General features: G+C 38.9%; 1 protein-coding gene across 5 annotated transcripts in view; it reads left to right on the top strand.

Annotated features, from left to right (window-relative positions):
- The window catches only part of nrg2a (neuregulin 2a), a 64,576-nt gene that overhangs the window by 26,128 nt on the left and 26,153 nt on the right, over positions 1 to 12,295 (top strand). For all 5 annotated transcript variants that reach the window (XM_067494457.1, XM_067494459.1, XM_067494456.1 and 2 more), the window contains exons 2-3: positions 4,855 to 5,020; positions 5,724 to 5,842. In XM_067494457.1, coding sequence (XP_067350558.1) covers positions 4,855 to 5,020; positions 5,724 to 5,842 — 285 coding nt within the window. The remainder of the gene's footprint in view (positions 1 to 4,854; positions 5,021 to 5,723; positions 5,843 to 12,295) is intronic.

Genomic DNA, 12,295 nt, shown 5'->3' on the forward strand with positions numbered 1-12,295 from the left:
TGACTTTGGTTGTGAAAAAGTATTATGTGACATTAATATTAGTTTATTCCAGTGCGAAATGTTCATAGAAACAAAATAAATAAATGGTATTGCTTAAAAGGGCAACTTCACCAATTTTCAACTTGCTCCCCATGGCTTTAGTTTAGGGTTTACATATACAATAATGTTTTTAAACTTCTCTCTGACTTACCTAGATTAAAATATCTCTCTTCTCCTGGCTGAAAAATGTCTCCAGATCACTTGGAGGAACCTTCAGTTCAGATGATGTTATCCCTGTTGCTCACACTATGGAGGTGAAGCTGCTTTTCCAGAGCTCCCCAGATGATGTTAGCTATACTCCTAATAATGTAAAAACTCTTCCGGGTGATGCCATCTGGAGGCATTTCTCAACCCAGAAGAAGAGAAATATTTTAAAATAGGGAAGTCAGAGAGAAGTTTGTAAATATTTATGTATATTTACAGCCTAAACTAAAGCCACGGGGAACAAGCTGAAAATTGGTGTAGTTGCCCTTACATGCCCTTACATTATGTAAATGTTCAGAAGCAGACCTCAGTTCATTACATGGTAACTTAATGGACTTTTAACTTTGGATGTTTGTGGTTTTAGCATTGCAAGACATGGTTTTGACAGAGTCTGATGTGAGCAAAGATGTTCATGCTTTATTCAAAATGTAATGTGGTTGTTTAACTATCCAGCTGTTTCACATACAGAAATAATATCGAGTGACGGTTGTAAACAAATTACACTATTATTAATTACACTGTTATTCCAACCACTGTCAGTCAAGCATGACATCCTGTCACACAATAAAGGCTCTGTTTATTGGCAATTGTCCATGTTCTAATATCTATACAAGCAGCCCATTTACCATATACACAAAATGTAAGTGATTGCTTAAAAGTACCAAAGTACAAAATTCACATATTAAAATATATTAAGGCAGACCCATTGCAAAAACAGTTAAAAAATGTGTAGAGAAAACAACTAAACATTTACTAAAACTAAAATAGTGATTGTAATTTTCTGTGAACTTCCACTTATAAAATCCTAATTAATTGAAGCAATACAATAACAATGAGGTTGTATGTAGAGGTAGGAAAACAGTTTAGCAGTAATCTAATCAAGAAATAAATAGTTTAGAAAATTGTATTATTAATGACTTCAAACGCTGTACTGTCACAGCAAAACATAAACTATGTGTTATGAATTTGAAAAGGTCCAGTATTCTGTACAGAGCAAAGTGAGAGAGAAGTAGAGCATTTGAGTCATATATAAACATGTAGCAGATAATTATTTGGTGAAAGTGTATTTGTTGTGGTACGAGACTGTTGAAATGATCTCGTTGAACAGATGTTGTATTACATTGGCTAGTCCATTCCCACATGCAAAAGCCATATCTCTAGCTGTCTCACCATGTAATTTGTCTTTCGATTACATGCAGTGAAATGACATAACATCAGAGTAATCAGGGACTCTTTGTCTAGAAAGGAAACACAAAGGCATGCCTCACATTCCTTTTCTAAGCCCCTGGAAGTAAAGCAAAAATTTACTTTGTTATATCGGAAATTGTTAATTCATCATCTGCAAGTTTTCTCCAAACTTATTTCTGGGTTAAAATTTCCAACTGTTACCCAAGGCATGAGCTGTTGACACACCAGATAGGCTTCTATTCTCAATTTTGTTTTTTATAGTCCATGTCTGCAGCTGCCCCTTCGCTTCAAAAGAGAGAATCAGGCTGTTGTTGAGGGTTTATCATTTCTGCCTGACCCCTTTTCCATTGGTGTAATGGAAAGCAAGATAGCCATTTGTCTCTAATAAATGATTTTATTTCCAAAGAAAACAACTCTTTATTTCCTTGTTAAAAAAATCTTATTAGGGAAGTTAATATACTTTATGTAATATACTTTTAATTTAATTGATCTGTACTTAAGTCTTGTCCGTCACGTGCGGTCATGTGTTTCTGTAAGATTTCCAGGCAAGGACAAAGCTTGTTTGAAGTGTTTGGCAAGGACAAGCCTGTGTCCACATGGAGCACTAAACCTTTTTCTTTATGGTGCATTCCTGCTGTTTGCTTGACTTTGAATGACAAGGCTTTCCTCAGGCTGTGTGCTGGACTGAGCTAAGTGCGTGTGGAAATCATGACTAGCAGTTGAAATTTAGAGACTCCTGGAGAAGTAGACAGTCCTTTTTGTTTTGTGGTTAAACTAATTTTCTTTGTAAATAAAATATTTGTAATTTAAGAACAGATAATGAAACTCTGTGGTTCAGGTGCGCGTCAAAGATGGCACGTGCCATTACACAGCAGCATCAGTGGGCCTATATAGCATTTGTTGAGCAACAGAAAATGTTTAATGAAGAACATCTGGAACATTAGACGTCTCATATACAGAGTATGGTTATGCTGGAGGCTATCATCAAACACACACCACTTGCAGAGTTGATTTTAAATAGTGATATATAGTTTATGTTCAGCATATATAATGTTATGTCTTTCTTTGAGATTGCACACACAGAAAGGTGCAGACCAGTTTGGGCCTCAGCACACGTCTGTTAAAGTAAAACGCATGGCCACTCTGATGAAGGTGAGGCAGTCAAATGCTGAATGAAAAAGTATGGTACACTGGAGATTAACTGTGTGACATGTTTTCATTTTGATACCTTCCAGTAAAACCATATTTATGCTACATAAATGAGGTTTATATTGTCCCGAAATCTTGAAATAACTACTCAAATAACTGCATCACCAATATCCATCTTGGGAATAAGCTCATTAAGGTTACTAAGCACCATAGTACAAGGGCTCATCTGGCTTGTCTTAGAGTCTTTGTCTTTTTTTTCCAACTGCCATGAATATAATCACACACATTTTCAAGCAGGAAGCTGTTCACAGATAAAAGTCCACTGTCTTTCCAGCTTCTGACTAATTTTAGTAACAAATTGCATTGCCTGAACTAAAGATAGTTGCTTTTCCATTGATCTGGGTTGTTTAGGAGCTATTTTAAATTTGACATTTTGCTTTTTGCAACTTCAAGTGGAAAACGGCACAGAGTGTGTGTCAGGCAGGCAATTCATAGCATATCTAGTATTCAGTATCTTGTAAAAATCATGCCTCCTTGTAATTTTAATTGCCTACATTTTTCAAAACATCAGTGTTTATTCTGCTCAAACTAAATCTAATCTGAAAAAAATCTACATAATTAAGTCAGTGAGCAAAGAAATGTATGTAATGCCAGAGGTCTTTGGATCTGGGAATGATGCCACTTATTTGTTGTACAAATTAAGATAGTTTTACATTAATAGCATGCACTTCATTTACGAAATAATTTACATCATATTTAAAACTTTGTTTCTGGTCTTAGTAGCTGTGTGACTGACACTAACTGAGAAGTCATTCAGGGCCTGGAACCAAAGACACTCATAGCTGCAGCTGAGAGCGGTGACTTCTGGCAGTTATCATTAGCATTTGTGCCAAGTGACCAGAGGTGGCAGAGTAGAGCTTCAATGTCAGAGTGTGGATTGGAAGATACACTGTCAGACATAGGACATACTCACAGGGTACTTACCGGTTAGTGTTGGCAGAATTATTTGATTTCCACATCTTCCCGGTGTACAAAGCAAGAGGTGTTGCTTTAATAAACACTTGTGTATGTCACTCAGTTAAGATTAGTAATAAAACACGGTGACCTCTGCAGAATTTACTTGGAATCATTTCTCAAAGTACATTACATACAACTATTTCACAGTGACTAATATATGTTGTAGGAGTGTAGATCCATATTTTTCAGTGACACAACTCTAACTGTACACCAAATTCTTCACAACCTAAACCCACAAAGAAATTAAACTTGCAGCATCACTAAGTCCTTCTGTGCAGACATCTCGCCTTTACCAGGTCAGTGAAATAGGACAGTCTCTTAAAAAATAGGACAGCAGGGGATAATTTTAGTGCATCTCTATTTCAGTGCTTAATTGAAGTCATTACCAAGGTATACTTCACTTTGCTTGTCATGCTTTGTTTGTCTTAATTCTGCTGTCATCCTTTAGAGGTGATGCACAGGAAACAGCTGGATATTGTGGGACTCCTTTGATTAGCTTATCCATGAAAAATAGAGAGAAATGGGGGCATCTTGGCCAGCCCCTGGTTGACCCTTGTTCACCCCTTCTTTCTTGCTCCACCCTGGATGAGTCTTCTCCTAAACATGTGTGCAGCTGTCAGCTGGCAAGTGTGTGTTTGTGTGTGTGCGCGTGTGTGTGCCAAAGTTTGCAACATTTCAATTAATTTTTGTTCCTTTAAGGAAAGTATGTTTTTCTCAATTATCACATATAATAAACTTTACAGATTAACATGATGATGGCTAAACAGAATATGTTAATTGTTGAATAAGTGGATGAATTAAATTTGTGATAGACATTTTCAAGATTAATAAGACATTATAGCTTTATCTTTACTGTTTATCTGATATTGTCACAAAAAATAGTTCATATTGTGACATACCGTGATGTTATTGGCCATTCTTCTTTATGAATAGCCTTTAATTGCACATGAGTTTGTAGTTGTAGATTTTCCTCATGAGCTAAATATTGCCTCAAGTGTTTTTATAGCAGCAAACCTGGATTGGGACTCGGCCTGTTTAATAGTCTGAGACAAAGTCGATAATGTATCTAGTGACAAGATCTGATGGTGACATGAGAGAGTCGTTGGCTCTCTCCATTTAGGTGAAGATTGGCCTTAGTCTCGCTCTGTTATTGTTTGTCTCACTGTTTCTCCTAAAACCCCCACAGACCATTGTAAATGAACAAAGTTTGTGTAAAGGTGTTAATAACACTGTTTCTTTCTCTCTCTCTCTTTTTAGCTGCTGCTCCAAGGTTAAAACCGATGAAGAATCCAATAATAGTGAACGAGAGAGAAGCGCTCATAGTTAAGTGCGAGGCCACAGGGAACCCTGTCCCTACCTACAGATGGTTCAAAGATGGCATTGAGCTCAAGAAAAGCAAAGAAGTCAAAATTAAGAAAAGCAAGTGAGTACAAATCACCCGTGGCCGATAATTCGAAAGAAATTCTAGGTACTTCAAAGTGGAAAGATATACAGAAAAGTTGATATTAATATAGAATTTGAATAAAGGTCCATCCTTCTGTCTATGTGCAAGTGTGCTTAGCCAGTCATGTGTCAAGCCACATGAAAACATTCAGTACCTGGGACCCCTTGATTTGGATAAAACCTGCTCAGCGAAATACGTTTTCACCTTTGCTGGTTTGCCTCTACATATCCCTGCCTGTGATCCTGCCCACTCAGTAGTAATTGTTAACACTTAAATTAAAGACAAGGAGTTAGAATGGACCTTTTTTGCATCTTGAAGTGTACTGACAAATTTTACTACTTATCTGAGCGAGGCCTGTTAGGGGATGCTGGGATTTCCTTTGTTGCAGAACCATACATTAACATAACTGACTGAACCTGAACCTGAAGAATATGTAAAAAAATACAATAATAATAACTATGCTAATATACTAATACATTTACTACTAATAATACTAATTATACCAGATATATCTCAAGCACAAAGTAGGTGATTTTGCTTCATATCAAGAGTTATTGCCATGCTGCAGTTTACCCAGTTGTCTGCCTCTCTGTCCCCCATGTTTCCACTTGTTGCGTTTCCATGTTATTTCCTCCCGGCTCTGATTCCCCTGACTCAGCTGTGCAAATGTTGTCTCCCACAGGAGAAACTCCAGAGTCCTGATCAGCCAAGCAAAACTGGAGGATTCTGGGAATTATACATGTGTTGTGGAGAACCCGCTGGGAAAGGACAACTCCACTGGCACTGTTAACGTCCAAAGCTGTGAGTACTGATGCCTTAGATACAAGTGAGGTGGCACAGATGTACTGGCATTGTTGTTGTTATGACTGTTCTCTTGCCAATTGAGAGATCTTAAGGATACATCGCAAATGGGCATGTGACAATAGTAACATGCATGAAGAACAACTGTCCACACATGTGAACCTAGCCCATTAATGTATGGTGTGATCTCTATCATTCATGGCAACTTCTACTAGTGAGTGAAACCAACTGCGTAATGCCTTTGGCCATCACTACCACAGAACAAAAGCAGCAGAATATAGAGTTTAAAACCTAAACCATGGCTCCACAGAATACAAAAGTTGTAAAAAGTGTCTAAATCTTCAGTGTGTGATAGAATCAACAATAGCAGGCTTCTTCAGTAGTCATGTGAGTGTGTGTGTGTCTGTGTGTATTGCAAAGTGAGGCATCAGATGAAAGAGTTTTGATAACAGCTGCTTGCATTTGGTGGGGTGGTGAGTTTGTGTTTCTTCAAAGTGGTGCGGGTATAGTGTGTGTGAGTCTGTTGAGGGAAGCTTGTTGTCTGAGTCCATGGAGCCAGTATAAAACCAAATATAAAGGCCTTGATATGTTGATACAATTTATGTGGCTTTGCTGCTGCATCTTTTCAAGAAATGACTTGATGTTATCCGGGCTGTCAAAGAACTGTGCGGCTCACTGTCTGGCGCACATGAGTCAGAAATTACACCATGTGCTTGAGGAACTTTCTGCTTGCACACTGATTTTACCTGGCTGTTCTCTATTAGCTGAATAATGTCTGAAAAGACTTTGACACTGTGCAGACAAGGAGTTCTTGATGTTGAACAGAGTGAATACAGATAATGTCATTTTTTAATGGAACTGAAAAGGCACGACTGCTTCTGCAAGTGAATCATGTCTGACTCATATATTTTCACTAAGCCTTCAGTGTTTTTATTTTTATTTTTTTTTTAAGTGAGTTAAAAAATAATGCAATGCCAAGGAATGTTCTTCATATCACACCACAGAGGAGATCCTCTCATTTCCATTGGTGACCTTGACAACAGGATGATTTCTGTAGACATCTCACACTGGCATGAAGTGTAGCTGGTGAGGAAAAGGGAGGAACTGATGTTTAGTCATCACTCTGTGTCCTTTCATTCACATTCAGACACACTCCTCCTTCTCCCTTACATTTGTCAAGGCCAACCTTTTAGCGCTTTTGTTTATGGTTAGCAGATTTAAGCAGCATTATTAGAATAGCAGCTCTTTCCAAATAAAGAGCCCATTGTGTTTGAAAATGCAGTGATTCTCAATGGTTCCAACATGCCAGTTCGATTTCCAGCTAGCTGAAGTAGCAATCTAATGTGTCTTTGCTTCTTGTTTTCTTTCCTAAAATGTGAAGAGCTTCAGTGTAGTTGTATAGCCAGAATGTGTGACACTTTTGCGTTTCCAGTGCAATGACATATTTAATTTTACCGATGAGCATGGAATAACTAAATGGGTCAGCAATGCATGATCCCAAGCTTAATGTGATAAAGAACAATCCCTAAGTAACAGTGATGTTTAATGGCAATTAAATGAAATTGGGTAAATCATGCTTTCTACCGTGCAAAGTTCGGGGGAATCCCTGGTGATAGCACCTGTTGGTCTGAGAGTTTAATGAAGGCTTATGAACATGTGCCCTGTGAAACTCTATATGATGGTCTTTGTAGGCAAACGTTCTAGTAATGCAGTAAAATCAAAGGAACAATATTATATTACAAAGCATTGAATAAGTGGGCTGAGATGTACAGTAGCTATAATGGATAATACATGACTGAGCAATGACACGGTACACTAGACAGTGTTTTTAGTAACAGCACACAATTTTTAAAACACGTTAAACCTGCTATTACTGCTTCTGATGAAAACTATGGGGTAAATTGGGTGCTAGTAGGTAAATCTGACTTTAAAGCACATTTGTGTATTTTTGTGTCTTATTCACAAAATATGTTTTTACATGTGCATGTGTGTACTGTAAATACATCTATGTATATCCTTGTGGGACCATCTGTCGGCACTGACATTTATTTAAATCAATCTAGGATATTCAAACAATGGCATCACTGTATGTTTTATCGTCTACCACAAGCACTAGATGTCTGCCTCCATTTGGTTTTGTTTAGTTTATGTGTAAATATGTTTAGTGTTCAATAAAAAGTCCCATTGTGTTACAACAGCAGTTTTGTCATGCTTCAGGGGAGAAGACAAGACAGGACGAATCAGTGGTGGCATGTCCACAGACGGGGGAGGGTATCACCGAAACTTCATACATTGGGAAAAGGAAATGGCACCAAACAGCACATGTTGCTGTGATTAGGATATGCTGATGAAAGGCTGAGATAATGATATGGGGGGAAAAAAAAAAGACATGTCGTTTGCAGAAAATGTTTGTGACAATAATATGCTTTTTCTGCCTATGTAACAGTTTGCTTCTTCAGAGCAAAGAGCTTCTTCATCATGAGGTCATAAGAGAAATGGCTATTGTGTTAAAGGGCTGCAGTGGAGTATGCTTGCCTGCTGCAGTGTGCTGCCGAAGCAGCATGTAGCCGCAGTATTATCTGTGTATGTGTGCCTTCTAGGAAGGGAGAACGAGGGGAGGGGTGCAGATATAGATGGACAGAGAGAGCAAAAGCAGAAGAGAGCGTGGATAAAGGGGGAAACATTAAAAAATGAGGGAATGCATGACAGAAAGCAGATGAAGAGAATAGGGATGCAACTAGAGGAAAGAGGCACAAGAGAGAGAGCAGTATAAAAAGGAGGAAGACAAGAGCCTGCTGTGTTGCAGAGGAGATTTTCACACCCATTTTAGAATGCAGTTGTTATTTGTTAACCTTGTCCACAAGTCACCTTTCTGTATCTGATGGTTACAGTCGGGAGCAAGAACATGGTTTTGTCTACTGATTGTATCCAGCAAGCAGGCTAACTCAGCTTGAACTTGTTTTGCTTTGGTGGTTTCTCTTAGGAAAATGCCACCTTTAGCATTTCTGGATTTCATTCTTTAACAGGCCGAAAGTGAAATCTAATGAACATAGATAATAAAGTCAAATAAAAAGCGTGGCACGGAGCATGGTTCTCATTCAGAAACACTGTAACACATGTCTGCATCTGCTCGCTGTCTCTTGTGGTGACTTTGGGAAACCATCACTCAGCTCCACCACATGGTGAATCCAGGCCACCACAACCCAGCTCAAAAACTCACACGGTCCCTCATTTGACTTGTGTTCGCATTACATTGAGGATGAGGGTAGCTCCTGTTTGTCAAGTTGTTTATTTACCAGGTTACTATTATTTAGTATTTGTCGGCATTGATGCTTTTAGTAGGAGTTTTAAACAGTGATACTGTAGTTGGATAAAATGTCACCTGTACTCACCAAATAAATGAGTTTGAACATAGACGCCGAGCTGATATGTCTAGCATCAATTACACAAGGAGTGCCTGACAAACCTGACACGTATTCCTGAGGTGTAATCTGAAAGGGGTTCCAAAACATTACTTAAATAAAAAGTGACATGTCATATAAGCAAGTATGTAGAAGGAAAGAATCACTGCCACTTGCCATAAATTACTGATACTCCACATACATAGCATATGGTCATTATTCAGCCCAGCCAACCCATATCAATATTTGTGTTGCGAGACAAATGTGACACCCTTGTGACTCTGAGCCGAGATGTCGAGCATGGTGTGCAAATTGCCTTGGGTGGGAAAAAATAACCAGCGTGTTCAGGGCCAAGTCTAAACTCAAAGTGACCCTCTCATGCATTTTAAAGCACGCAGTATATTATGGCTCTGTGCCAGCAATGCAGTTTGCCAATAACATTGACTGATTGGACCTGTGTGGGGATTTTGACCAGAAAAAGAGAAGCATACACTGTCAGCTGATTAAGTGCCAGTCACTGTATAATTACTCCTCGCAGATGGTTGGATGTTCTGCTGAGTTGAATGTTTAAGTTGCTTGTTATCAGTGCGTCAGCCTTAAGACTTCTTCTGTGCTGCATCTTAACTCCTTTACAGTTTTAAACACTAGACAAATCAGGAAAATTTTCACTTTCTCCTATGAATAGACAAGACTTTCTTTTATGTTTTATTATCTGTATTTTGCAAACATAGACAATGTGACCCAATGTATAATATATGGCATTTCTTGGTCTTACAATAGTCTTTTGGAACTTCATCTTTTTGCAGTCTCTGGAACAATTGCTGCCATATCCAGAGTGGTGTTTCATGACCAACCCCCAGTGTAGAAAGCCAAGGACCATTTGTTGTCCATGTGGTCCGACCTCTACCCTGTAATCAGTGTGGCATGGTAAGGCCTGCTGGCCTTCTGCAGAAGGGTGTAGTATATCATCAACTGTTTTCTATAAGGCCAGTGTGAAGGAGCCACACTAGTCAAAGTTTGCTTGGCTCCACGTGGCTCTAGATTAAGGCCTCCCTTTATCCTACAGGCTGCTGTGTTGTGATAAGCGGTTGTGAGGCAGCCATGTGTCTGCAGGCTGCAGGTCACATCCTTGGGGGGTGCTGTGTGCAGTTCCACTGAGAGTGTGTGTGAGCGTCCAGGAATGTGTTGATGGAAATCACAGCTGAACATATGATTGCTCCAACCTGAGCAGTCATGCTGGGGCCCACCAGCCACAATTTTGAGCATACGAGCACACACACCCATGCACCCAGGCCCACCCACCTGCAGATGCGCACACAAACATACCTTTACATATTTTTACTCTGCATCATGAGCATCTGCATTATAACTTAGAACTGAGTGGACAAAACAACTCATTAGCATCTTTGCAACATCACGATGTGTCTAATTTGCTGTGATATAGATGATGTTTATTAGATGCCCTATTACGTTCCATGTGTCCTGGGATGTAGATGTTGGTAAATTTATGATCATTTAAACACATTTTCTACACCAATTATTACAACTTGTCAGTGTGAGGCAAGACTTTTAAAGGCCTAATTACCACTTGTCATTTTAGCCAGGTAAAGCGAGGTAACATCATGTTTAACAGTGATATTCCTACTTACTGAGGCAAGCTGAGGATAAATGACACAAAATGATTAAAAGATGTGTTAATACACTTTGGTATGATTCAGCAACTTCCCAGTTTTGCAATGAAAACACATTATTTGATGGTTTTGTTATTCATGTTAAGTGTTACAGAGTGCATAATTTAAACATACAACAGGCGCAAAGAACTGCGGTTTCTTCCAGTAAGTGTTGATATCTCTCCTACGTAAGTACAACATTTCAGTAAGTACTACTTTGAACTAGATAAACAACAACTTCCTCCATTCCTTCTAAGTCGCTCTTTAGTCTGCATAGTAAAAACAAAACTTACTCACCCCTGCTACGCCAGCTACAAGATAAACTCATCTTTAATGACGCTAAAGGATGTTAGTTGTGGTCGTGGCTGAATGTGGAGTATCTGCAAGTCAGTCGATTCTATTGATTGGTGTGGGTAACGGGCCTTCTCATCTGCCAAGCGTTCTGTATTTAAAGGCCACTGGAGAACAGCTTGTCAGCTTCTGTGGATCAGGCTACTGTGCTATTAGTCATAGCCACACTCTCAAAATTATCCTCAGTCCTGAGGTCCAGACATGCATTTCTCTGAGGTTGAAGATTTTATTGAAACAGAATCTCGGATCTTGTCAGTTAGCAGGTTTGAACACAAGCTCAGCATTCAGTTCAGGCTCTGTGGAGCAAATAAGATGTTGTAATCTGAAAGACACACGGTGTGAAACAAATTATTATTAGCACTGTGATTTCGAAATAGAAGGTACAATGATGCCAGGTTTTAGCCTTTGGAAGTAAAACAACAAACTACATTAAAAAGTAGCTGCCACCTTCTGCTTGGTTTTATACAGCCTGCAGGCGAGTTTACAAAAAATGCCATAGATATTAAAATCAGGGTTCTCATCAGGCTCCCATCAGTTTCTCACAGCACAAAACCGTGAGTGACAAAAACTTCTGTGGAAAAGTCAAAATCTGAAATACACAATATCTGAGCAATACTTAGTTAAAAGCTTATCAACAAAACAGTTTGTTATTCTCTCTGACATCACTTCTTACCTCATGACAGCTGGAGTGTGTCATAGTTTACACTTTGTTTTGAACTTTACCCACAGTAATGTTTAGTTGTTAAAGGTTTCACAAAATCATCACCCACTCTGGATCTTGTTTTTGTTTATTGGTCGGGACTTTCTGTATTAGTTGGCAGCATCCGCTAGGTCCAAAGTAAATGGAGCAGTTTATGTCACAAGCGGATGAACGCCCACAGCATCATACAGTAAGTACACTTCATGCGCTCGTGCATCATCCAATGAGCCATCAGGACACTGCATGTGACGTTGCAAATGTGTATGCACACAGCAATTCCTCCACACTGTGGACTTATAGAATATCATCCAAAGGTTGTAAATCAAGGTAT

Source organism: Channa argus, chromosome 24, assembly GCF_033026475.1.
Source record: "Channa argus isolate prfri chromosome 24, Channa argus male v1.0, whole genome shotgun sequence".
NCBI classification, from domain to species: domain Eukaryota; kingdom Metazoa; phylum Chordata; class Actinopteri; order Anabantiformes; family Channidae; genus Channa; species Channa argus.